Source organism: Fusarium flagelliforme (genome assembly GCF_020744385.1).
Source record: "Fusarium flagelliforme strain FIESC 12 MPI-CAGE-AA-0113 chromosome Unknown B0J16scaffold_8, whole genome shotgun sequence".
In the NCBI taxonomy this organism is placed as follows: Eukaryota; Fungi; Ascomycota; class Sordariomycetes; order Hypocreales; family Nectriaceae; genus Fusarium; species Fusarium flagelliforme.
Genome location: NW_025763510.1, coordinates 1,683,505 through 1,708,830, shown reverse-complemented (window position 1 = coordinate 1,708,830; position 25,326 = coordinate 1,683,505). Strand labels below are relative to the sequence as shown.

The 25,326-nt window shown below is 49.1% G+C and overlaps 7 protein-coding genes across 7 annotated transcripts; 3 read left to right on the top strand and 4 right to left on the bottom strand.

Moving 5' to 3' along the window:
- Positions 1–1,057: 1,057 nt before the first annotated feature.
- On the bottom strand, positions 1,058–3,459 carry B0J16DRAFT_365332 (uncharacterized protein). The gene is made up of 2 exons (XM_046130003.1): positions 3,073–3,459; positions 1,058–3,016 (listed from the first exon to the last, which is right to left on the bottom strand). Exons 1-2 carry the CDS (start codon positions 3,145–3,147, stop codon positions 1,274–1,276), a joined length of 1,818 nt encoding a protein of 605 aa, XP_045978011.1. The 5' UTR covers positions 3,148–3,459; the 3' UTR covers positions 1,058–1,273.
- B0J16DRAFT_389556 (triose-phosphate transporter family-domain-containing protein) lies at positions 3,289–5,940 on the top strand (the record flags this gene model as incomplete). Its single annotated transcript, XM_046131819.1, has 3 exons — positions 3,289–3,343; positions 4,166–4,590; positions 4,663–5,940. 3 exons carry the CDS (start codon positions 3,289–3,291, stop codon positions 5,938–5,940), a joined length of 1,758 nt encoding a protein of 585 aa, XP_045978010.1.
- Positions 5,941–6,309: 369 nt separating this feature from the next.
- On the bottom strand, positions 6,310–15,095 carry B0J16DRAFT_406023 (Mus7/MMS22 family-domain-containing protein; the record flags this gene model as incomplete). The annotated part of the gene is made up of 4 exons (XM_046132933.1): positions 8,286–15,095; positions 7,739–7,874; positions 7,282–7,677; positions 6,310–7,224 (listed from the first exon to the last, which is right to left on the bottom strand). Exons 1-4 carry the CDS (start codon positions 14,912–14,914, stop codon positions 6,310–6,312), a joined length of 8,076 nt encoding a protein of 2,691 aa, XP_045978009.1. The 5' UTR covers positions 14,915–15,095.
- Positions 15,096–15,591: 496 nt separating this feature from the next.
- On the bottom strand, positions 15,592–18,116 carry B0J16DRAFT_350638 (major facilitator superfamily domain-containing protein). The gene is made up of 6 exons (XM_046129077.1): positions 17,744–18,116; positions 17,400–17,695; positions 16,950–17,344; positions 16,828–16,889; positions 16,197–16,772; positions 15,592–16,140 (listed from the first exon to the last, which is right to left on the bottom strand). The coding sequence occupies exons 2-6, from the start codon at positions 17,648–17,650 to the stop codon at positions 15,886–15,888; spliced, it is 1,539 nt and encodes a 512-aa protein (XP_045978008.1). The 5' UTR covers positions 17,651–17,695; positions 17,744–18,116; the 3' UTR covers positions 15,592–15,885.
- Positions 18,117–18,305: 189 nt separating this feature from the next.
- On the top strand, positions 18,306–20,888 carry B0J16DRAFT_350636 (uncharacterized protein). The gene is made up of 3 exons (XM_046129076.1): positions 18,306–18,937; positions 18,998–19,686; positions 19,742–20,888. Exons 1-3 carry the CDS (start codon positions 18,479–18,481, stop codon positions 20,742–20,744), a joined length of 2,151 nt encoding a protein of 716 aa, XP_045978007.1. The 5' UTR covers positions 18,306–18,478; the 3' UTR covers positions 20,745–20,888.
- A 719-nt stretch (positions 20,889–21,607) lies between these two features.
- B0J16DRAFT_389551 (cytochrome c oxidase subunit IV family) lies at positions 21,608–22,512 on the top strand (the record flags this gene model as incomplete). The annotated part of the gene is made up of 3 exons (XM_046131818.1): positions 21,608–21,836; positions 22,176–22,369; positions 22,426–22,512. 3 exons carry the CDS (start codon positions 21,608–21,610, stop codon positions 22,510–22,512), a joined length of 510 nt encoding a protein of 169 aa, XP_045978006.1.
- Positions 22,513–22,709: 197 nt separating this feature from the next.
- On the bottom strand, positions 22,710–24,971 carry B0J16DRAFT_195145 (P-loop containing nucleoside triphosphate hydrolase protein). Its single transcript, XM_046122867.1, has 2 exons — positions 23,997–24,971; positions 22,710–23,944 (listed from the first exon to the last, which is right to left on the bottom strand). Exons 1-2 carry the CDS (start codon positions 24,722–24,724, stop codon positions 22,855–22,857), a joined length of 1,818 nt encoding a protein of 605 aa, XP_045978005.1. The 5' UTR covers positions 24,725–24,971; the 3' UTR covers positions 22,710–22,854.
- Positions 24,972–25,326: the final 355 nt, after the last annotated feature.

Genomic DNA, 25,326 nt, shown 5'->3' with positions numbered 1-25,326 from the left:
GCAAATATGCAAAAGAATTGATACATACGACCAAAGGTAGTGGAAAATACGGGATCCCGTCCGCTCTCCCATAGTCAAGCCACTAACCGGCGGATTAGTAGTTGGGTCGGTGACGACCAGCGAATCCCCGCTGTTGTATGTTTTTGCCTTTTTGGCATTCTTTTATGTTTGCCAACCTGGATGGAAGTCTCTTTGTTACATACACATTCTTAGCTAGCCCTTTTACCTTTTACGGGCATATTCATGTGTCTCGTCAGTATGCCCAGCGGATATTCATATTGATCCGTAGGTCTTATTGTGAGACAACCATTGCATCTTGACCGAATGGCATGCCTGACATGACACCTCCAGCCAGCGTTTACGTTGGGTGTTGCTCTACAGCATTCATTGCATCCACGTATATGTGAAAGGAGACCGTAAAACAGTTATCGGCATGGTATCTAGGTAGCCTGCTGACTTTAGCAGATAATCACCATGTAATATTACAGCAGTAGACTTGAGTACTCGGGATTGTTGGAAAGGTACAATGGAGCCCATAGTCCTCCCACTAATTATTCGAAAACATCATTTATGGATAATTACTCAGCACTCAGTCTCGTGTGATTTCACTGTTGACACTCGGTTCTAATCTATTGCCAAGTAATCAGGTATACTTGGGCTGCTATGCGACCGGAGATATTGTATCTGCACAGTGGAGCCGATGATCTTCACCATCCCATATCAACGTTTTCCTCCGGTGATGATGCAAACCCAACGATATAAGGAGGTAGGAATCACTGTCCAATTCTTACGAACTACCCGAGTGAGATATCCTTTATTTCGCGACGGCATTTTGACTCGGCCGAAGAAACGCTACGTTGATATAAAATTATACAGAAGTACCTCCCTGAGTGCCAGCCATTCACGAAAGCTGGACATGACGCAGTTCCCAAACAAGAGGTCAATCAGTTTGTCTGCTATTGAGTGAACCAAATTTCATGTCGAGGAGGAATATTCACGAGGTTGTCCCCATTTCGGGGCCTTTCGAGATGAGCAACTCAAAAGTTTAATAAACGATAGCTAAGAACTCGTGGCGAAAGCTGAACGTTTGATATTTATTCTGCATTCGTTGTCTTGAAACAGTTTTCAAATCTCAAGAAGCATGGTATCCTTCCTGTTCTAGCCATCGAGTGGCTTTCAGATAATCAAGATATTATAAAAACGCCTAGTCACCGACCCGGTTCCTGTCAATGGTACACTTCTGACGACCAACTCTCAACAGTCAGCTACCTAATTAAAACCTGCCCTTGCCCTCCCTTCGCTTCTCATTACGCTCCGCCTCTGTCTTCTGCCTCTTTCGGCTCTCTTGGGCAATCATTTCACTCAAGTCGTCGTCGTAAGCCCACTTGGCTCCGACACCCTCTTCCTTCTTACCCTCCTCGAACTTACGCCGCAAGTCATCCTTGCTAATGCCGTCATTGTTGTGCAAAGAGTCAACATCGAGAGCAACATCGATGTCACCAGGCTTCTTGCGTTTGCGCGTGTCGTCATCAGCACCAAGCACAGGCACACCTGCTCGCTGCGCTGCTTGGTTCTGCTTAAGATCATATACTCTGTCGCTGCCAAAGAAACCTTCGGCACGTACTTGACGCTCGGGCAAAACTGTGTAGGCGGATCGAGGTGCGCTCGACTCCTCCGTATCGTATCCACGGCGCTCCTTGCGTAGATCCATCTCGCCGGCGACAGATGTCTCGACACCTTGCCCATAGTCGGGCTGTACAGTACTAGCGTAACCGCCAGGAGTCTCAAGGCCACTGGGTGTTTCAGTTCCACCAGGGACGTCTTCATCATCCTCTTCCTCCTCTTCGTCCGATTCTTCCTCCTCTTCTTCTGACTCCTCCTCGCGGGGCTGCAACTCACCCCACAGGTTCTTCTCAACAGGCTCACCAGCCCCTGTCAGGATTTGCGCCGCACCCTGGCCTTGCCCGCCTGATGCTGCAAGGCCAAAAACATCGCCACCGAATAGAGGCCTGTTAAATTCATCAACTGGGGGCTTGCCCCAACCACCGGGGTGGAAACCCCATGAGCCTCCAGCGGGTGGTGGCGCATTCAAACCGGGAATCTTAAGCGTAGGGTATGATGGAGGAGGCCCAAATCGTTGCTGGTTAATGAGCCACGGCGGCGGTGCACCAGGCGGCATGCCAAGGGCTTCCTTGGTAGCCTCGGTGAGATCACCGGGACGGAAATGTTGGTAGTCAACCTCAGACTCCTTTCCTTCATAGTAAACCTCGCCAAATCGGGTCAACTCGGGCTTGGTCTGGAAACGGAAGAAAGCGTCGTATAGTTTTTGGTAGTCGATATCAAGTTTACCCATTTTGGGAGCAACGCGCTCACGCTGTTTCTGCTTCAATGACTGTTCTGACTGCTTGTCGAGGACGGCATCACGCATCTCTGTAATGCCGGTTTCTGCGATAAATTGTGGGAGGCGGAAGGGCGGCTTCTCGATACCTCTCTTGGAGGATAAGTACTCTCGTTTCAGGGACCAATGAGTCGGAACTGGCACGACGTTGCGCTGAGCCTTGATCTGCACGAGCAATCGAGGATCTGACGAAGAAACATCTTGCCATTCCACCACTTCAGGAATCTTGACAAGAGCCTTGAGCTCTGCAATGGAAAGCTTGTTGAGCTGCTTCTTCTTCTTTTTTGATAGCTTAGGTTGGCCAGCGTTTTCTTCGTCCTCGTCGGGAATTTCGTCATCATCGGCGTAAAACACTGTCCCGGTGTTTCCAGCATTGGCCTCCTTGGCTATCTCATCCTCTTCCATGGACGCGCCGAATTTGTTAAAGATGTCCTTGTACATGGCATATGCAGGATCTTCCTCCAGGGCATCTGTATCGAGCGCGGGGCCGTCGGCAGGGGCGGCATCTCCAGTCTTAGACTCCTTCACTTCGAGGTCTGTCGTCGTAGGTTCGGGCGTGGCATCATTTTCTCCAGGTTTGGTGGCCTCAGTGGGTTCCTCGGTCTTGGTAGTAGGAACCTGCAGCGCGTCAGTATACGAAATCGCAAGATGAAAAAAAGATGGCATCAACATACCTCTGTTTGGGCTTTCTTCTGCTCCTTCTTCTTAGCCCTTCGCATCTGGTTCTTGGTCATCTTTGGGGCCGCCATGGCGAATCCGAAGCTGGCGACGGTGGCGTCGCGACTAGGTAGTGTCGTTTGCTTGCGGCGGGATTCGAGGCTTGTGTCGCGGAGTGGAAGACGGCGGAAAGGGCAGCGAGCGCGAGGATGTACTGTCTAGGGTCCTTGCTCATGCCCAACAAGAAGAGTGAGCTTTCAAAGACGCGAAGGCAAATATTTGTCGAGTGTGAGATGAAGCAAATGCACGTCTGGATGCGCTAACTAAGAGATTGGTTTGGCTGTTTCGAGTGGAGTCATGTTCTGCGCTGCCGTCCAAAATGCTACCAAAAGCTTAACGTAAACTGCCCCCAAAGCAACAAGGAAAATTGGACGCGGCTAGGGCGTCTAAGAATGGTTATCAGCTTATCAGTCGCGGTTGTCGGAATAACTACGGTTGAAGGCCAAACAGTAGATCCCGATAAGCCACGTAATGTTAGTTACAGACTTATCACAGACAGCCAAAGGACACAATAGCTCAGTCACTTTGCCATATATTAGACCGACTCTTTAGGCTGTTTATTTCTTACACCCCAAGCTTCCTATACTAGACTGTCCCCTAAGGGAGGGTTCAAAGGGAAGACCCCCTGTAAACCCCCGTGTGTAATCTATCTGGCGTCCATCGATTCGTCGTCTCATTGGCGCCCCTTGATTTAATTATAGGTGGTACCTTGCTCATCCCACTTGCACCATTCCCTCTTTTGACGTGAACGCCATCCAGCAGCAGCTATCCGTACAGCAACTTTTATTGTAACTTGGCACCATCTTTTTTCTGGTCAGCCTCTTCCTCTGTCCAGATCAATCTCGCCTTACTCTCTCGCAGAGTCGCATCGCCTCACAGTCTCATCAACTGACTGTTACCTTCTCTTCCGCTTCCAATTTCTACATCCATTCGTTCTCTTTCGCTTCCACGCCCCGGCGTCGTCATTCTAGAGCTACTTCGATCTGGCGTCTTGGCTTACAGAGACGATAACACATTACGAGTCGACCCTCGATAAGCTATGGGCATAAGCTTTCATCCACGCACTTAAACAGCATTCTCTCGAGTACTCTCTATCGAACCGATTCGATTCATACACAACCTTAATTTTGGCCGTTGCGCCGTTAAACGTCGCTACGCTACCTTCTCTCCCTGATTATCACTGCCCTGTGATGGAAAAGTTCCCCGACTTCGTCGACACGCCCCTGGGCGAGTCACCTTCAGATGGCCCTCCAAACCCTCCCGGCTGGGCAAACGGCGCGCCTCCTCGTCCCTCCGATCGATGGCTACCAGTTTCAAGGCATGACAATGGCTGGTCAGCTGCATCTCGAGGGCACAATCGCCAGAAGAGTCTCACTGATGCCATTCGCACAATAAGAGGTCGCAATGGCAGTGTTAGCCAGAATGCCCAAGAGATCGCCGACGCACTTCGTGCTCCCATATCTCCCAAACTCATTGTACGCCTATTCTACCGAACTCCAAGTAACGAATCCCCAGTGGAAGTGCTGACCTGATGATGCGCTACACAGATTCTCTGCGTATTGTGGTACGCCTCCTCTGCACTCACAAACACTTCGTCCAAGTCCATCTTGATGGCATTTGACAAGCCTGCCACCTTGACGCTTGTCCAATTCGCTTTCGTTTCCTCATTATGTATCTTCATGGCATGGCTGGCGACCATATTCCCCATCTTGCGGACCAAAGTTGCAGCTCTCAAACACCCGATTCGAAAGCCGACTCGCGATGTCATCAGGACCACCCTTCCTCTTGCGGCGTTTCAAATCGGAGGCCATCTCCTCAGTTCAACGGCCACCTCCAAAATTCCAGTGTCCCTTGTTCACACCATCAAGGGTCTTTCGCCCCTCTTTACCGTCCTCGCTTACAGAATCGTGTACGACATCCGATACCCAAAAACGACTTATTTGTCTCTGATTCCTTTGACACTCGGTGTTATGCTGGCCTGCTCTGGAAAAACGACATACGGTGGAGAACTCATCGGCGTTATCCACGCTCTTCTGGCTACGGTCATTTTCGTCACCCAAAACATTTTCTCCAAGAAGCTTTTCAATGAGGCTGCCAAAGCTGAAGCTGAATTGCCGCATTCCCTACCGAAGAAACTGGACAAGCTCAATCTGCTATGTTATTCTTCAGGCATGGCATTTGTTCTTACCTTGCCAATTTGGCTCTGGTCCGAAGGATTCACTCTCCTCATGAATTTCTATCACGAGGGCTCCATTGACCTGAATGAGCAGCCCAACTCGATGGATCATGGACGACTTACACTTGAGTTTATCTTCAATGGTGTTTTCCATTTTGGTCAGAACATTCTTGCATTTATCCTTCTCTCTATTGTTTCTCCTGTTACCTACTCAGTTGCCAGTCTCATCAAGCGCGTTTTCGTCATTGTACTGGCTCTGGTGTGGTTCAGAAGTCCTACAACACCCCTTCAAGGGGTAGGTATAACCCTCACCTTCCTGGGCCTGTACTTGTATGATCGAACAAAATCGGGCAACAAAGCCGATCAAAAGGCCCAGTCGATGCAAATCAAAAGATCGTCCTTGCTCCCTACTACCAACAACGGTTTCCGGCCTACGCCGATAACCGAGTCCCCGCAAAGCACTGAGCTTAATTCTTATCCGTACCACGAGGGCTACTTTGGCCGCCCAACAGCAGCAGAAGACTCCAAGAAGAGTGATGATGGCGGTGCCCGCAGCCGTACTCCAGCTACCAGTAACGGCTGGCTCCCCCCTGGCACTAAGCAAGAAGATACATGGCAACCTGGTGATCGAATTGCTGGTGTATCATAATGGCTTTCCGCGATGGGCGTTGGATTGTGCTTGCTTGAATAGGAATGGTGTTTCCAATTTTAATAAACATCAAAGAGTGATATAGACTTCTTAGGCAAGGGTGTTTCTTCATATCCAAACAGTTATTTGAAGGATTTGGATTCTTGTATGGCATACTATGGACTGGCGTTTTGGCAATGTGGTGGATACGATGCCCCCCGATGGTGGGTGCTGGAAATGATGTACCATTACGTGGATATGGAATGATAGTATTGGAATTTCTGGAAAGATGAGTTGCAATGGCAGCCGACCTGAACGACATGTTAATGGATGGTGTACGGTATAGGCATTGTATGGGCGCCGTACTATTATATTATGCTTGGGGTATTATCAGTCTATTAGCCATTCTTCAACCTCCACTCCAATGCTTCTTCCTATTCCACGTATCACCTCCCACGCAACATTAATCCTCCACTTGCCTCCTCGATCCATCACATCACCAGCGCCCCCAACACGTGTCAGCAGCCGCAAGCTCGCAAGCGTCGATACAGCCATAGCCACATCTCCGTCAAGTCCAGCAGCGCCGACGGCAGTACCGTCCGCCCACTCAGTTCGCACAGCGGCAAAGATTGCCATCATGCGTTCGAGAACAAAAGCGTGTGCGCCCAGAAGTTTGCGAGCAATCTTTCGGTGCTTTGTACGGGTAGCCCCTCGGGCAACGATTCCTCCACGGCGACGTTTTCGACTGTGATTATATGTTGAAAAGAGTGTAAGATCGTGCCGAGTTGCGTTATGGGAGGCGAGGTAGGCTGATAAGAGAATGAGACGAGCCGTTGTGGGAAGAAGATTTGTAAGGTCAGTCGCCGAGGATGTAGGTTTCGCTAGAATTTCGACGGGCTTGTTTTTAGGTCGAACGGAAACAATACTTGGATTTAGCAAAGACTCATCCTGGAAGTGCACTCTGCCTGCAATAAGCAGTTTTGAGAACTCTTTCGGCGTGTGCGTTCCGGCTAAAATAGGGGCTGTAAAGCGCGGCCAGAGCGCATGGCAGCTATGTTTGAACGAGGGTAATGTCCGAGAGGCGGATTTCGTAAGAGAGTCGTATACGGCAGCACAGAACCGAGTCCAGAGATCAAGAGTTTCTTGGTGTGTGCACGTAGCAACGGGTCGTGGTGGAGTAAGGGATAGAATGCGGACAAATTCCTTCTTTTCGTATGGAGGGAACAAAAGATGTGCGGAGGAGGGTGAGCGTAAGAAGCAGGCGGGCGGAGATGTGACAATGAAGACACATGTGAGAGATGGAATCTGAGTAACAAGGTTAGCTTAGCTCTGCGCCCGAAGATCTGAGTTCTGCGTGCTCACAATTTCTGACAGTCTCGCCAGAGCTGGTAACAAAGTAGGCGGTGCATCTCTTTGTCGATCAATTGCATCCAGCACCAGCACAAAGCGCCATCGAGGATCTCTTTTAGGGTACTGTATCATCTTAACCAGCTCAACCGTCAGCTGCGCTAACGTCTCGCATCGTCGCGGCACTTCTTCCCACTGCAGCGCTTCGGCCACTTGTCCAACTATACTCTCGAATAGATGTCGCCCCGTGATGCATTGTACTGAATTGACCACTGCGGCTTGTAGTCCACCTGAGGAGGCATCGTTGTTGACATTTGTGGCTAGGTCGGAGACCAGACGGGAAACAATGGCGGATTTTCCTGTTGCTGCCACACCATGAACGACAAGGTTTCGGCAAGGAGCTGCACTGGGCTGTGAAAAATATCAGTAACGATTCATCTTATTTTATGACGTTGATAGTAAGTAAACATACATGTAGGAGCGTTGCTAGGGAACGAGTCTGATGCTCTCTACATGGATAAGACTCGAAGATAGGTGTCAGAATGGCTTCGTCCGGAAGACCAAAAAGAGAGGACATTTCTGTGTTTCTATGCCCTGACGTTGCTGGCCTTTAGCTACGATTGTTGAAGTTGGAGGTCATAAACTATTTAATTTCGAGATGTCCAGGAGACGCGTTTGGCGCGTTGCACGGCCCATGGTACGTCACTCGGGAAATTGTCGGCCGAGTAATGAATGTCTCATAGGCGACTCCCAAGGATGCTTGGTACTGTACATGCACTTAATCGACATACGCATTGAACAAACCATCTCTATACTAATAATCATTGTTATATATATACCACCATGAGAATAGGCCCGAAGAAATAGAGTCTGACATTTAAACTCTATGTATATTATCTTAGCTCGGACTGTTTTGGTCCTCTTTCTTCTCCAACGCCGTGTGCAATGCTATACCAATAACGTTAAGACATTCATAAAACCTCATATAGCCCCAACGCCGAAACCATGCTCATCAAAACAAAACAGGTATAGGAATATTCGTGAGTTTTGGTTCCTTGCCAAATGCCTTAATCCACCACTGGTTCCATATTCTCAACTCATTATATAGGTCGCTTACAAGCGATTCTGGTTCCCACACAGGCGCGGGCGTTCCTTGGCCCGACTGTGTCTGTGTCAGTCCTCTTCCGGGAGCCTGGATCGTAATACTAGGCCCGGAAGTGACCCAAAGTTTGCGTATATCATTGATAATGTTATCCGTGAAAGTTTTCATGTCTTTCCCAGTAGGATGAGGCGCTACCCCCTGACTTCTAAAGCCAGAAAGAAGTATCTCGGCTGCCAGAGAATAGTCCTCCATCTCAATCATGTCGGCAACATGTGCTTCGGCTCGAACAAGTCCCGTTTGCATTGCCTTCAAGGCCTGGGCAACATCCGACCAAGAGTCATGCGACATCTTAGATAGAGACAACCCATGAAGAGACGGCCAAAGGATGTTGGATAGATATAAGACTTGCGTGATCGAATGGACCTGCTGCGCATGGAAAGGTCCGTCTGTCTGGCTAAGTTGTTTCAAAAAGTCGACAATGGCACAAAACAAAGCCAGCAATGAGGGAACATCGTCTTCTGTCCATTCTCGAGGAATTGCATTACGGACCATGAAGTTTCGCAAAGCTTCTGCATAAACCTCAATCATCGCAAATGCATAGTTTTCAGCTCCAGTCGCCCGCACAATGGCTGGCAGCATTTTACCAAGAATGAATGAGAGGATACCCTGGTTTTCCATCCCCTTGTGCAATAGTTGAACTGCATCACGAAGCTTGTTCTCTTTCAGCGACAGCTTGAAGTTATTGCAAAGGAAATAGAAGACTTCATGTACAGCCTTGTTGTCACCTTCGGTCAGTCGAAGCCCGTAGGACATCATGCCAGCCACCTGTAATTGAGGGTCTTGAACGGACGGTGAGTACTCTTTCGTGATTTGGTAGAAGTACGCGTCAATCTTGCAAATTTCAGAACCATGGGCTCTGATAAGCGCAATGATGTTCCGAACGAAAGCCACATAGCTCGGGTGCTCAGAGACGTCAGAGCACATCGTGTGTAAATCTCGCTGTATCTGCTCCATTACCAGCTTCAATGTCTTCGAGTGCTCAGCCATGATGACCTTCTTGAGTGCCGGTCCAGCGTCTCGCAGTGACTTTCGCATCCATGAGATAGTGAATTCGAAAAGGTCTCGATTTGAGTTGTAGTCTGGGTTGATGGAAAGGCCCAAAACTGCTTCAGGGACGAAATCTTTTTTCTGCTTCCACAGCTGTTCTGCAAACTGATTCTCGTATGACAAATAAGGACGTGGTTTGACAATTGACAAAGCCCAAACTTCGGAAAGGGGAAGCCCAGCCTCGTTGAAGTCATCGAAATTATGCCTGAGGAGTGTTGTCATGAACAAGGCCAAGTGTCTCCGTTGGTCTAGGCTGAGCTTTGCTGGGATGTCTTCAAAAAGACTATACTTGCCGTTTTTGAACATGTCGGCGAGTCTCAGCAAACCACCGTTGATAAATCTAACTGCGAGTCGAGCAGTCAATGTGATGACCTGCTCAGTGCACTGCGACACCTCTGCGACGGTGGAAGGGTCTCCTTGTTCCCCATGTGAAGAGAGGATGCATCTCGCCATCGAAAAGTACACCCTCGAAAGATCATGATCAACTACCAGGATGGCATCGTCGGCCTGTGCTGATTCCAGAATTTGACTCTCGCTTTGCTGACTTTCTTCGTCTTCTTTGAAGTCATCGATTCGCGAGAGAAAAACGTCGAGGGTGCCTAAGGCAGATCGAAGGATACACCAGTCAAATCCTGGAGGATATGCACCAAATCGATGAAAGACCTGCTGCATCTGTTGTGTGCTTAAAGCGAAGGTGGCGGCTTCCAAGTTGGGGGCATGTTTCATGACATCTAACGATGTTGCAACGGACATATATAACACATCCATCACAGCCCGTCTGTTCATTGCCACCATAGCATCTACTAAGCCCTGGTTGATTGTGTTACTCCCATCTTTGGACATGGCCAGTACTTGCTGCTGCATATCAGACTGGACTGAGTCAAACTGGTGTAGCATAGACTGAAAGAAGTTGTTGCGCCATTGGGCAAATGGTTTGAACGAGGTAGTGGCTTCTCCGGATGAGACCAGGAACCTAGCTAGCTGGCTCCAAGCTCGTAAATTGATGAGGCAAGCCTCTTTATGAGAGCTTGCTGGGACGACAAGTCTCTCGATCAAGTGAGCACCGGGGCGAAGCTCTACTGGCGAAGCCCAGAACAGAGTGCAAAGAAGGTCATGGTGGTTTCGCAAAGCTGCCAGGTCACGCTCCTGGATCATTTGCTCTTTGAGTAGTTGTCGGTTGTGGTTCGGCATCGTCCGAGCAATCAGATTTCGAATATCTTTCAACGATCCAATATCACTCAGTTTCTTAATACTCAAGGCGACGAGCTTGAGGAAGATGTGAAAGCATTTATCAGCTTTATCAACAGACAACGAAGGGTTACTGGCAAGTTCGTCCAGGAATTTGGGAGAGGCATAAACTTCTTCGTTGCGAAAGTGAGCAAGGTTCTGCGAGCCAAAGAAGTCGAAGATGACGCCGATTACTGGTACGCACTTGCGCCAACCCCATTGCTGCACAAGATAATGGCATCGACCAACCAGCGCTCGGCAGTAGCCATTGAAGCTCGGTGACTGTCGTGGGTTGTCCTGGTAAATTTGGAAGACGTTCTTGAGTAGCTTCTGTGGCAGCGTCCATCCATCAACAACTGTATCATGTCTGCTGCCTGCGATAACGATACCTTGGTCGTTGAATTCAGTGAGTGGCAGAAGGGTAAACATATTTCTCCACAAGCCTTCATGGACATTTGCATCAAGACTCATTAAGGCTTCAGGCGTGGCCATGACTGTGTACAGAATATCCCAGAAAGACGCCCGAAGAATGTGGGCATGTTCCAGAACTTTCATGTTGATCACCCATGAGTGAATTACAGGCACATTGTTTCTTAGACCACGTTCTCTTTTGCGAGGGTCTTTGAGATCGTTGTAGGTTTCTGTAATCTGATCCATACCCACCATCGTGAGTGCGGTTATGGCAGTCCCAGACAGACCCTTGAGCAGGTCTTCCATTTGAAATTGTTCATTCATCAAAGACGCTTCGCCCTGGCAAAGTTTCAGAACAAAAAGTGTAGCAAGGAGCAGATGATCGTAAGCACTCGCAACAAGGGAGTAGTGAGGTTGTGTGGTGTCGTTTTGTTGTCGCAAGAGGGCTCTTACACGGCTGTTGAACCCTTGGAGGACCTCAAGCGCCCTGCATACAAAGATCTTGATCTGCGTGTGGTCTGCGAAACTCAGAGAATCCAGCATGAATTTCATGATGAAACCAGCAGCATTTGTAATAAATTTGGAGTCCGGAACTTCCTCATGCAATGAATTGCGGTCTAGCTGGTCCGCAATAGAATCAAGGAGTACTCCGAGTTCAGACGAAACCTGTGCATCCCAGGGACCCCACCTGAGCACTTGCTCACCAAAGTTGAATGACACTCGCGGTCGAGTCTCGAGTAAATGTTGGTAGGTAACAGCGCCTCTTGCTTTCTCGAAGAAACCACTGCCGATCAGGGTCGACTCATGGAAATACACATGAGAATTCAGAGGGAACGCCTCAAAATGATGGGTGTACTGGGTACCGTATGGTCCCAATCCCTGCATTTTCTTCTCGCACGTCTCGCCAGATTGAAGGGGCTCAGTTGCCACCGTTGCCATAGGTATCGGATCATTGGCACGACTGAACTGCGGTGCCTCAATATCGATGCGTTGAGGTTTTGTTTTCTTGCGGAACCGTGACTTATTCAGAGTCCGAGCAGGTTCCTTAACAACTCGAAGTGGTACTGGATTTTCTTCTGCTGGTGGGCTTGCTGGGTAAAATGTATCGGGTGCATTATCGAAGGTCATGATACTTGAAGCAGAGAGATCGCCTCGTTGTTTTCGGTACAGGTGATCCAACCTTTTCTTCTTTGCATTAAAGGAGAATCGAGTGATTCCATCCCTGTCATCTGTTTCCAGTTGAGCTGGCCGTACACGCCCCGAAGCAGTTCGGGCCGGTGTATGTAGGCGATGTGGCGTTGCTTGAGGTTTTGCCGTATTGCTGTCTGTCTGGTATCGGACGGATCCCGCCTGGCTGACTTGCTTAACCAAGCGGCGGGATACTCCATGCTGCATGAGCGTACGTCCTGGGATAGGGGAGCCATTCCCTGATATTACACCCAGTGGTTGTCCAGACCCTCTGGGCTTCGGTTTGGATGCTTTGGCCTCCCGGGCGGTGGTAACAGATGGGCGTTGTGGAATCGACCCAGATCTCCAATTGTCTAAGATGGACACAGCATCAACGTGATCATCTCTGGTGGCTAGCTTGATGAACTTCCTACTGGGGCTGCTTCTACCCATATCCCGGCGTCGAGTCGCAGACCGAGCTGCAATCTTCAAGAAGCGGGGCGCATCCGGCTCAACCACATCAAGGATACTAAGGCGAGGAGGTGAAAATGACTTCAGAGCATTTTTGGATGATCGTTTTTTCCCGCTTCGTTTCACCGCAGACTGACGATGCTTCTTCTTGACAGGCTCGAGTACTGGTACAGAGACATGACGAGATCCAGAAAGCATGCTCGTAATTCGAGGCTGATGAGGCTTTCTTGTAGCCGAAGGTTTTCGTTGGAAGCTGGAGCTTCTGTGTCGTTTTGCAGTGCCATGAAAGGATTCCGAGAGGTTTAGCTGTCGCTTCCTGCTCACAGCCATATAGTCAATAGCGTTGTCCTCAATTGCAGATCCCTCGTCGTCAGAATGCTCTTCTGGAACAAATATAGGCGGCTCATCCTGGACAAGAAGACGCGTCTGGTTGGAGAAGGTTTCATCTGTCGTCTTTTGTCGTGAAGCAAGTGTAGGGACAGAGTCGACATCATCATCGGATTCCTCAAAGAACATCTCAAGGGCCGTGGAGGCATTTGGTGTCGCTATACGCCTCTGTGCAACACCCCGTCTTGTTTCTCGTTCGGGTGAAACAGCGACGGGCTTTTTCTGCATGTCTTTTGAGGGTTTCTTGTGGCCAGACTGCTGATCTAACCGCAGCCATGAGGCAGGAAGGACTCCCCTGATCCGACGCCCAACTGTATTCACAATCTCCGATCCACTCTCAGAGCCAGAATCTGAATCCGATTGAGTAGCAGACTCTTCGACATTCGGTTGCAACGTGGTTGTTGGGCCAGCAAGTTCATCCTCGGAGTCATCCGTACTTATTAGAGGCGCGCGTAACGTTGAGCGGACGAATGGCTGAGCCGACCCAGTAGTTACTGGAGGACGTAACAATTCTGGATCAGAGCCCTCAGCAGTAGGTAAGAGCATGTCTTCGGTTCGTCGTGAATCTCGCTGTGCAGCAGGCGAGTCTGTGGTTCCCGGTCCCAACCTAAACGCAGATGCGGGCTCAAGAGGATCACTGTCAACAACATCGTATCTCTTGCGCTTTCGAGCAGACGATCGGGATGGAGAAGACTTTCGCTTGGTTGCTTGCTTCAATACAGTAGTTGGTGGTCGTCTCAATAAGTCTTTCAGCGAAGGAAGATCGTCATCAGCTATGCTCGTGTTCTCGGTATCTCCTGCTGAGCTGGCCTGGCTGCTCGGGCCGGCACGACTGATTCTCGGTGAAGTCTTGGGTGGCGAGGGCGACGGAGCGTCCAGCGTTTCCAGTCCGTCTAGAAACTCCTCCAAGCCCTTCAATTGACTCTCATCTGATATATCTGGCAGGTGTGATCCTTGGCTATCATCTTCGAAGTCCTTATCTTGTGAAGCGTCCTGCTCAGCTTGTTGCCTGCGCCTCTTCTCCCCTTCGAGGGCAAGTCTGAGGGGCCGGACGCCATGTTTTCTTAGAACGTTGGAGTAGTTTGACATCTCTATAGCGTATGGGCGTTCCTGGATAGGTTTGCGTGGCCGAAAAGATCGCTCATAACGGATAGCTGTCTGTTGAGCAGCTTGATGCTCGTCCGTACTCAGATCCTGACTTTGCAAAGGTACTGAATTAGTATTTTGGTGGACAGGCGATGAGACAGGATGTGTAACACCGCGGTTGCTTCCAAATTCCGGTGGGGGTGATGAGCACTCAAGATATGTGTTGGATGTTTCACCAGTAACTCCATCATCTTGCTCAGGTTGGTCCAACGGCCTGTCTTCTGCGGTTATAGTCGGTGGTTGAAGGTGAGGGTAGTCAGCTTCGGGTAGTTCATCGTCAGAGTCCAACGAAGACAGAGGCGAGGAGGACGGAACGTTCCACACATCAGATATCGGGATACGCGGTTCGAGTGGCTTATTTATTGCTTCATCTTTTTGAGTGGGTGTCTTTTTAGGAGGAGCAAGCTGTAAAGGCTCCTGCGACGAGTCGGGAACGTCCCAGATATCATTGCTTTGTTCTTTCGCTTCATCATGATTGGCGATGGCCTCCTCTCGGTCATCATTTTCTTCGGTATCGATCTTGTTCGTCTGTGCCGAGGTAATTGCTGGCAAAGTAGGTAATTCCTGGCTCTCGAAACCATCTTCGTCCTCAGAATCAGGGACTTCTCCCAACTCCTTCCAGTTGCTCATGGTCCGTATATGGCATTATATTTTTATAGGCATGGTCTCGAGTCGCAGTCTTGGCTTGGTTGTACAGAAAGGCCTGAAGAAAAATACCTAGTAGAGGTTTCGAGTTGGAACTCTCATGGCTGAAAGTGATCGCGCTTCGACAGGTACGTAGCTAGGTCGTTTAATTGATTTCTGGGCCGAGCGTGGCGGGGGACGCGATTAAGGAACCTAGAAGACGCGTTTGAGAAGAGCTTACCTAGCCTAGGTAGGTTCCTTCCATCGCGTTCGGGCACTCTAATGGAACTATGTTTTAGTGGGGAGACCCCGAAATTCAGAGCGTGCATATGCTGTGATCCCGCTAAATCTCATGTGGGTCTCATCCGGGCTTGGAATGGGTCCATGGATCATGGACGAATTCGAACTTGGACATTCAACTAACCTACCCTTAACTTCTGCATGTAAGCCTCCACTTGCTTGGAAGTAATTTTGTCAATACTGGCCTGATATAATCACGGAGACCCGTTTGACTAGACATTACCCAAGATGCATGTCTTTGAAAGAGCATTGCCGTTGGCTTTGACCGTCTTTTGCGGCGTTGTTGGAGGTTAGTCATTATCTCTCATAGGTTGTCATCATATGCTTATCACCTTTGACCAGGGATTTACACCTTTCAGCCAATATTTGCACCTGATGCGCAGAAAAAGATTGGTCCTCCAAAGAGGTACAACGCAGTGCCGCCATTTTAATATATTTCTAACACGCTTGCAGTACTGAGAAAAAGACGGAGTTTGTGGATGATTCTGCAGCAACAAAATGATGACCCATTGGCTATCTGTGCATCAATCACCAGACTAGCTTATAAACTTGCAAAACATTTCGGCAACCGATATTCATTCCCTAGTGAAGCAATCTTCTATTATCGTCTTTCCATTCTGACTTCCTTTCGAGTTGCTCTACATGTGTCCCTCCGCCAGGGCTTAGCCAGCTTCTACTTAGAGCTTGACATCAAACAGATTCCTGCTTCGGATCCTCTCGCCATACTTGAAAAAGATCACTGGCAACGGGATTGCCGCTGCTGCAACAAAGCCTAGCACAGAGGTCCCCCAACCATAACCGAGGCTCTTATACATGCTTCCTCCGGCCAATGGTAACAGTGCTCCGACGAGTGATCGGAGTACAGTGCTCGCAGCAATGGCAGACGCAGCGTACTCGATATATGCATCAACGAGATAAACCGAGATGCACATCTAAATCGTGTTAGCTAGGCTGGTTCAGACCCTTCATAAATCATGGGAGTACTTACAAACACGATGATCATACCCATTCCCAAGAAGGAAGTGCCAATAATGGGTAAGATCCAATGGTTCTTGTTCTCAGCAGTCCATCCAAATAAGAACAGGCCAGCTGGGATGATAAGACAAGCTGCCGCCATGAGTGGTAGTCGATACTCTGGCTTACGCTCTCCTCCATTCTTCTTGGTCAAGTATCTAACCAGGGGGTCTGATGTCGCTCCAGAGATGACGAGTCCGATCAACGATCCTGTACCGATACCCAGATAAGAAAGACCGACTGATCCACTAGAAAAGTTGTATTCTTTCTCGAAGAGAGTTGGCATAGCTGTGAAGAGAAGGTAAAGATAGCCATAAACGAGAGCCATGTAAAGAGAAAGGAGCGATACGATAGGCGCAAACAGAAGCATCTTGGTGGGTCGTACCATGGCCAAGCTAAAGAGCTCTTTCGTGGTGGTCCCTTTATCGAGAACGGAGCGGAGTTTGGGGTTTCCTGTTTGTTTGCGAAGTCTCTTGGTCTTTTGATCGAGAAGAGCATATGCGTAGGTCTCTCTCATAAATATGAAGGCCATTATCGTGATTGCACCGGCCTTTGGACAAGTCAGCTTTGCTCCAATGACAACATAATCATTCCAGGGAACTTACTAGAATAGAAACAACCCAAAAGGACCAGCGCCAGCTCTTGGCTTGGGAAAGATATCCACCGGCTGGAACTGTCAGTTTTCACTCCATAGCACTCAAACTCAACTATTGGGGTATGTACTTACCAACTGGTCCGATCACTGGCCCGAAAAGGGGCCCAAGAGCCCATGAAGACATGGCAGCCCCACGTTTCTCTTTGGAAATCATGTCGGCAAGTGATCCAGCTCCAATGGTGAGTGGACACGAGCCCGCAAGCCCGGCAAGGAGCCGAAAGGCAATGAGACCACCCAAGTTAGGAGCCAACGCGCAAGCAACGTTGAATATAACGAAAAGGACATTGCAAACGTGGTAGAGTGGGAGCCGACCGTACATCTCAGACAAGGGAGCAATGGCAAGCGGGCCGAAACAGTATCCGATAAGGTAAACCGAGACGATGAAAGATGCCAACTGCGTGTTGGTTGAGTTGAATTCAGTCATGACTTGTTCAATGCTGGGTGCGAAAATGGAAGACGCCAGCGGCCTGGATGTGTTAGTAAGTCCATTTCAATATCGAAATGGGAAAAAATAAGGCTTACGTGACGAATGTAACGGAAGACACAATAATGACCGTGACGGTCTTCTTTTTCATTGACCAGTTTTGAGGGTTGGCTGGATCGTCAGGGCCATCCCAGTTGACGATATTGGGGTCATTATCAGCAGGCTCGTCAAATTCGACTGAAGTTGATCCCTCCTCCAGGTCTCTCTGGCGCTTCAAATCCTCTTCGATCACTTGTGTTGGAGAGACATCTTGTGTGAGCTCGTCATTTGTGTTTTTGTGCACCATCATGCCTGGTGTAAACTGCCAGGAGTTACACGGCAGTCTTCGAGTTGTCTTTCGATTCCTTAGTATTTCGTTATATCGTGGTGAGTGATAACTCACGAGAGATGAAGCTTAAACCGTTTGTTGTGTAGGGCTCAAGATCTGAGCTTCGGTGGATAATGTATGGGGGACATCTGCCTATAAATGCCATGAGCCTCAACTGGCCGGGACATTCACTTTCACACTAATGCACCGGAAGGAATCCTTGGCCCGGGAAATACAACGGTGAATTTCTTAAGTCCGTGTCTCAACAATGGTTGACAAACCGATCTCGCGGCTAGTAGAGAGTCATTGAGAAGGGGGTCAGATAGGTGTCAGAAGAATTGTCCTCTGAGTCTTAGAGCGCCAAAATAAAGTAGCCTAAGTGCTAGTCTAAGCCTGCGTAAGGTAATCGAGTTATTTCGTCCCTTATACTTTCGACGACCAATTCTTCTGACACCGTGACGGGGGTGTAGGTGATACAGGCCAATATGGATCTTAACCTGGGTTGTTCAACCTTCAAACCCTCGTCATTAATCTGCAGGATCATCAATCCAGAGCTTCTGAGCCAATAGCTTATGCTTGATCGACGATATAGGAGCCGTAAGCAAAGCTAAATGTGCAAAGGGTTGATTTGTTATAACTGGTATAGTTATCCCGAGACGATGTCGGAGTCGGGGCCACGGATATTCCGCGGAGACTCCATGGAAAGGCCACAATCTCCGTCCGTTTTTAACTCAACTGTCCGTTCCTCACAACAAAGTCAAGAATCATATACTAATTCGCTGCTACAGTACGGCCTAAACTTCAAGTAATATGGGCCGTCAGCCTCGCCAACGGCCTGTGTCGTGCCACTTCTGTCGTGTGCGAAAGTTGCGTTGCAGTCGAGAGTTTCCGTGTTCTAATTGTACAAGCCGCGGAGTTCAGTGCCAGTCTCAAGACCCACCCCGGCTTACACCAACAGTTACAACTACCGCTTCCGTATCACGGCCGATTGCTAAGCGTGGAGATGCGCCGCCTACGGACCGGGAAGCGGATATTCTTAGTCGCTTAGAAAGGCTGGAGGCTCTTCTTGCAGAGAAGAACAACCAGACTGACAGCAACACCCCTACAGCGTCGACTGCCTCCTCGAGTAATTATGGCAATGATGCTGTACCAGGAACGAGAACGCAGACGCAGCCTCCGGAACCATCACGGCCTTTACCTGCCAATGTCCAGAATCTTACTGCTGACGCTCTTTGGCTCGAGAGAACATGTCTTGGTCCAAAACCATCAGTAAGCCAGTACTGCAGTCGTGACCTAGCATGGAAGCTTACTCACCTATCTCTCTTTCAGGACTCGGTTCTAGTAGATCAAGTGGCATTTCGTATTTGCCCTATTCAATCCATTACGCAACCATCATCTTATATATTCCAAAATTCAAGCGTTCCTTCGGGCCTACTCTCGCTGGAACCTACAAGATGCATTTGGCTGCCTCAACGACATGAGATCAAAATACTGATTCATAAGTATACTACAGTCATTACATATATGCATCATGTTATCCACACCCCTACCTTATTCAAATTGGTCGATGAAATTTATGATGCCATCGAAAAGGGGGAAGAGGTCCAATTGTGTCATGTTTTTCTCATGCTCGCAGTCTGTACTAATGTCACATATGCTTGGACAGCGACAGATAATGATATGACTCCCCTGTTCTCGAACTTTTCAGAGGCAAACAATCAGGCTTTTGGATGGCTCAAGGCAACTTTTGATGTGTTTGATGCAGCCCAGCGGAGGGCTGAAATGAGTTTGGAATTGGCACAGGGGCTCATCATTGTTAGTTTTGTCCTATTGAATGCTGAAGGCGTTTCACCACGGGGCCGGAACTGCTTTTTCCAAGCTATCACGATATGCCGTGAGCTTGGCATACATCGTCTCGATCATCCACACCAACAGCCTTCGACACCAATCACTCAATACAGCGATCTGAAGGCAGAGATAGCCCGACGAGTATGGTGGTATCTCGTTGGAACAGACGCGTAGGACCTTTTCCTTCCATGCTTGATATCCTTCATATTTCTGACAACTCTTTAGAATGATATCACGATTCCCAGGCCCCCATGAGGGCACCTACATGATCATTCCTCGTCAGATGAACATCAGAAAACCCCTGAACGCCAACGATGAAGACCTCGTGGAAGGGAAAGTTATGGTGGGAAAACCACTGAACCAATCAACGAGCATGTCCTATTTCTTGCAAAGAATACAGCTTGCTGAGGTGATTAGAGATTTTACCGACCGAGCGCCCCTCTCTTCTCCAAGCCAAGACAGCAACCCTTACGATCTTGTTCTAGAGATAGATACAGCCATTGAGCGTTTCATTAATGAGCTCCCCCCTTTCTTCAAGTTGAATGCGAGAGAGCTACAGCAAATGCCTCCGGATGATGTCCAACGACGGCCAGGCATTGTCGTTCAACGCCATACCATGAAGATATTCACATACGGACAGAGGTGCAAGCTTCATCTCCCTTACTTGGCCCGTGGGGCTGTAGAGCCTGCATATGCCCACTCGCGGAGGGTTTGTCTTGACTCAGCACGAATGGTAATCCAGACCGAACAGCAGCTGGAGGCAGAAAATACGACGTTCAATACGACCAGACTCCGACTATGCTTGGTCTTACACAGTGTCTTTATTGCCAGTATAGTCCTTCTCTTGGATTTCTGTCTCGGTGTCGATGCCCATGAAAAAGAAGAGAGACGACAAGACTTGGTTGAAGCATGGAATATTCTGGACGCAGCAAAGGAACACTCCAAGCCTACAGCTCGCATCCAGGATCTTTTGAGGCAGGTGATGAAGAAACACAAAGTGTCGTTGCCAGTGTGCAAAGCAAATGATCGGCACCCGTCGAAGCGGATGAGCGAGAATCTTCCGCCCACGCCTACTTCGTCAACAGCAGTGATGTCAACGGGAACAACACCCAGTGATATTAGGGTTTCTGCCCAGGAGTTGAACGATATGGGATTGGGATTGAACACGGATTTTGATGGAATGGACTGGGAGAACTTGCTCTGGGGCTTAGAAGCTCCTATGTTTTAAACCAAAATAGCCATATACTTACTTCCCTTACAAAACAAACACCTTCAGATGGATAACAGAAGAGATGTCCTCTAAGGTTAGGCTACAGAAATAAAGTAGCCTAAGTGCTAGCATAAGCCAAAGATGGCTAGATTATTTTGTCCCTCGTACTTTCAACAGCTGATTCTTCTGACATCCTGACGACTACTCGGTTCACTGGAGATTATAATTGTTCAATAGCCATAGAGATAAGCCGGTAGCAATCGCATATATAATGTTTTTTCTTTCTTTCTTTCTTTCTTTCTTTCTTTCTTTTTACGGTAATTAGCAATAACTTGAAACAAATTAAACTACAGAATAGTAACAACCTCAATGCAACATAAGAATGTAGCAAGGCCTGAGTAGATGGTAAGTGTAATAACGAGCTCCAACCCACCGCCAGGGTATCAGAAGAATTGGTCGCCCAGAACACAGGAGACGAAATAATTTGGTCACTTTATGGCTAGTTAGACTAGCACTTAGACTACTTTATTTCTGTAGCCTAAGCCTTAGAGGATATTTCTTCTGTCATATACCTAGCCCACCCATGTACTCGGTTCATCGCCTGAGAGCTTTGGCCAATCATGCGCAAGACGATTTCATCAACTCGTGCAAAACCGGCAACAAGGAACAAGAACTAATCACGTGATTGACTCTGCACCAATCCAAGCCGAGACAGCAAGGACCCATCGTATGATTGCTCTCGTCTTGCTAATTCTGACATTCCCCGAATAAACTCATCCCGTCCGTCTTCCTCTACGAACTCGCGCTCACGACCGCACCAATTGAGCTTCGCTTCTTCCCCCCGCTCATCCGTCGACCAGATCAGATTATATACGTCCACGATGCTGCGCACACCGGCCACCAACCTGCTGCGCAAGAGCCTGGTGCGCAGCACTCCTGCCCTGGCCTCGCGAGCTGCCTCGACTCAGGCCATCTCCAACCCAACCCTCGCCAACATCGAGAAGCGATGGGAGGGCATGCCTCACCAAGAGCAGGCTGAGCTCTGGATGGCTCTGCGTGATCGCATGCAGTCCAGCTGGACCGACCTTACCTTCCAGGAGAAGAAAGCTGGTGCGTTCTAAACTCTCCTCCACTGCGAAAATACCTCCGTCCCGCCCGCGTAGCCGAGATTCTACGTTCATAACCACCACAACACAACTCTTCAGCCTCCTCAGTCTTCAATTTTACATGAAGCACGGCAATTAGACACGTTCAGCCTTGCCTTGGAGCCTTTATGAGCCTCAATTGCATCATGTAGACCCAACCCACCAATTCGGCTTCCTGATTGGCTGGTGGGGCCATCTGAGCAATAGCTTCCCCGTTATATCATCGGCCCATTCCCTGCCTCATATACATACACTACATGCTTCTGCGTCACCACCAGAAAACTAACTTGAATTCTCTCGATAGCTTACTGGATTGCTTTCGGCCCTCACGGCCCCCGCGCTGAGGACCCTCCTGGAACCAACGCTCGCATCGCCTGGGGTATCTTCATTGGTATCGCTGCCAGTGTTGGTCTCTTCGGCATGGTCCGCCTTGTCGCTAAGCCTGCTCCTTACACCATGACCCAGGAGTACCAGGAGGAGACCAACGAGTTCCTCAAGGTAAGTTACATGCCGTCCAGCAAACATCGAGTCGGTTGGCTAACAAAGATCTTCAGAACCAAAAATCCGATCCTTTCACTGGTATCACTTCTCCCGGCTACGCTGGCAAGGGTATGGTCCAGTCTCCTCCCAAGGGCAACTAAATTCAATACACAACGTTGTTTCATTTGTGCTAGAAGCTTGGGTGACCCCTGAGACGTATTGGTGTGTAAAATGGCCTCTGGTGTGCGCGGGCATGACTAGGGGTTTCGAGGTCGCTCCAGAGATATCAAGTCCTCTTGGTGTAAATACTGTATTACAACAACAACGGAACCCGAGTCGCGTCATTTGTTTGATTGAGTTTATTCCCTTGCCTATCTTTGTGGAAGCATACCCAGAAAAGTGCTGCCTGACCAGCTTGTCGACATTAATCCCAATCCGTCAACCCAGTAAATGCTCCAATTCGCCTTGTTACCAGTGTAATGCAGTATAGTACAAACCAATACTTAGCCACCGCTCTGTCCAGCCTCTCGATACCTTTCAAAAGTATTGTCTGGTTCTGCTTTCGTGGGATGAATTTCCTCCGCCTGCATCCTCCTATCTAGTTCAAATCTACCGTCTTTGCCCCAGTACCCTGCCTTGTCTGTACCCTTTACGCATGCTTCTGTAATGAGCACGTAAGGCATTGGGGCGTCAAACATGGGCTCTGCTAGAACCCGTTCCATTTCCATCTTCAAGCCTCTCGCTCCGGTCTCTGAGGCTGCAGCCCGCTCAGCGATAGCATAGAGTGCTTTCTCCGTAAAGAACAAACGCGAAGGGTACGTCTCAAAAAGCGCTGTATACTGAGCAACAAGGCTGTTTCTGGGTTCGGTCAGGATGCGGAAGAGATCTTCCTTGGATAGTGGGCTAAGAGCACAAATGTTATGCAGCCGTCCAATTAACTCAGGAATGAAACCAAAAGTCTGTAAATCAGCTGGTGTGGTAAGGTCTAGGGGTGTGAACGAGGAGGCGGATTGGGGGTTGTGATGAGGCAAGTGTGTGTATGTCTCCGCTGGTAGACTCTGCTTGTTTCCGGACATGGTAGAGCGACCTCGAAGCTCTCCGCCAAAGCCCATAGTCGGCCTAGCAACTCTCTTGAGTACGGCCTTGTCCAGACCTACAAATGCGCCGCAGAACACAAAGAGGATATTTGTGGTGTCGATAGTGTACTGGTCAACTTTACCACCAGGGGGAGTTGCCTGGGGAGTAGAGGAAGATGACCCAGATGCGTTGTAGTTCGTAGTGATAGGCGGCGTCGACCGTGATGATCGGTTGTCCTTGACATTGACGGTGATCTTCGTCCCTTCAACGAGCTTGAGTAAAGCCTGTTGAACACCTTCGCCCCCGACATCCCGGCCAGTCGTCGTCTCACGTCTCGCGATCTTGTCAAACTCGTCTAATACAACAATGCCATGCTCTGTTGCTTTAATGTCGTAATTCGATTCAATGAGAAGTCGCTCGATACATGTCTCCACGTCTTGGCCGATGTAGCCAGCTTGTGTAAATGAGTTGCAGTCGCAGATTGAGAAGGGCACGTTGATCTTCTTGCTAAGGGTTCTGGAAATTGTTAGCTATCGTCATTCCACATGCCAATCGAGGTGGTACACACTCCAGGATATAGGTCTTGCCAACGCCAGTTGGCCCGATCAAAAGCAGATTGCTCTTGTCGATCTTGACATGCTCAGGGACCGTTATGTCTTCGGCAACGTAAAGATGATCCATAGGATCGTCATCGAAGTCATGACTGTCATGAAGCCCACGAACTGAGTCGTTGTGTCCAGGGAACTCATCTTCAATAGTATCAGCGTCGTAGCGCTCAGGAACAGAACCACGTGCACGCTGACCTTCAACGGGGTGCATCTCGCGACGCTTCTGATGCAGCTCCTTATCCCTTGCGAATCTCTGGCGCATTACCTTATCACGCCTATTCCGATCTTCATGATCATGTTGATGTCTTCGACGCAGGCTTTGGTAATGGTTAAATATTGTCGCACATATTGTCTTCTTGGCCCTGTCTTGACCAACAACATAGTCGTCTACTCGCTTTTTGAGGTCGCGGGGGTAGAACTGTGGTACGCCAAAGTTGGTCTTGTTGAACATTGGCCCCCGCCCAGCATCGCTTGATGGGTCATAGCTACTACTGAAACCAGAATTGAAATCAGTGTTCCGTCTCCAGTATGACCGAGAGCTGGATATATATCGATGCTGTCGTTGCGAGGAAGGATCGTGGGTAGATAGTCGTGGGGTTGTGAGTGATACTAATTGAATAGCAGAGCGCGGGACGTGGCAAAGGCTGCAGCGCGCCATAGGGAATGCCCTGACGAAGGGCGCCATCATGGTTTATATTCAATTCGCATAATAGGATTATGGGAGCGTGTCAGGCGACAGTCAACCGAAATGGGCTATGCCTGAGCCGACGATGACGGGATGCGGGGGAACTGGTCAATGCAGCTCGATACGGTCGCGTTGCGAAACACCAGACAGGGCCGATCGAATGGATAACACAGCGGCAAGCACAAATAAGATAATAATAGAGCCGATAATGAGGATGTTTGATTAATACGACTGTAGGCTGTAGTTTAAAGATTGAGGATTATGTGATACATGGACTGGATGAATAGATCTCCGGAAGCCTTCCGTTGCCGCGAACAGCCTCCCGGTCCGCTATCGGCACGGAAGCTTAGAGGTCGAGGATCTCGCGCCTCAGCACCTCAGCAGCATAGCTGATCTGTAGCGGCGACAGGGTACTGCCGTAAGTAGCCACTGAGAGACCTGGATTATGGTGTGTCCCACTAAAGAAGCTGGCATGGGGCCCCGGCCTCTCCAAGCACGAACCATTTGCTGTGCTCCATCAATTGACGGGACCCGTCAAGGTCCAAGCTGCACAATGATTCTTGTGCAGCATCATTGTGGTCTTTTATAGGAAGTGGCAATATGGT

What these genes read in the sequence shown, in the direction of transcription:
- B0J16DRAFT_365332 (XM_046130003.1), bottom strand. Translation starts at nt 3,147, where the DNA reads ATGGCGGCCCCAAAGATGACCAAGAACCAGATGCGAAGGGCTAAGAAG. An exon ending in AGAAGAAAGCCCAAACAGAG is followed by an intron (nt 3,017 to 3,072) that starts GTATGTTGATGC and finishes GACGCGCTGCAG; the next exon opens with GTTCCTACTACCAAGACCGA.
- B0J16DRAFT_350638 (XM_046129077.1), bottom strand. Translation starts at nt 17,650, where the DNA reads ATGATGGTGCACAAAAACACAAATGACGAGCTCACACAAGATGTCTCT. An exon ending in GCCAGTGATCGGACCAGTTG is followed by an intron (nt 16,890 to 16,949) that starts GTAAGTACATAC and finishes TGACAGTTCCAG; the next exon opens with CCGGTGGATATCTTTCCCAA. An exon ending in TTTGGGTTGTTTCTATTCTA is followed by an intron (nt 16,773 to 16,827) that starts GTAAGTTCCCTG and finishes ACTTGTCCAAAG; the next exon opens with GCCGGTGCAATCACGATAAT.
- B0J16DRAFT_350636 (XM_046129076.1), top strand. Translation starts at nt 18,479, where the DNA reads ATGGGCCGTCAGCCTCGCCAACGGCCTGTGTCGTGCCACTTCTGTCGT. An exon ending in GTCTTGGTCCAAAACCATCA is followed by an intron (nt 18,938 to 18,997) that starts GTAAGCCAGTAC and finishes TCTCTCTTTCAG; the next exon opens with GACTCGGTTCTAGTAGATCA. An exon ending in TATCTCGTTGGAACAGACGC is followed by an intron (nt 19,687 to 19,741) that starts GTAGGACCTTTT and finishes ACAACTCTTTAG; the next exon opens with AATGATATCACGATTCCCAG.
- B0J16DRAFT_195145 (XM_046122867.1), bottom strand. Translation starts at nt 24,724, where the DNA reads ATGATGGCGCCCTTCGTCAGGGCATTCCCTATGGCGCGCTGCAGCCTT. An exon ending in GGCAAGACCTATATCCTGGA is followed by an intron (nt 23,945 to 23,996) that starts GTGTGTACCACC and finishes AACAATTTCCAG; the next exon opens with AACCCTTAGCAAGAAGATCA.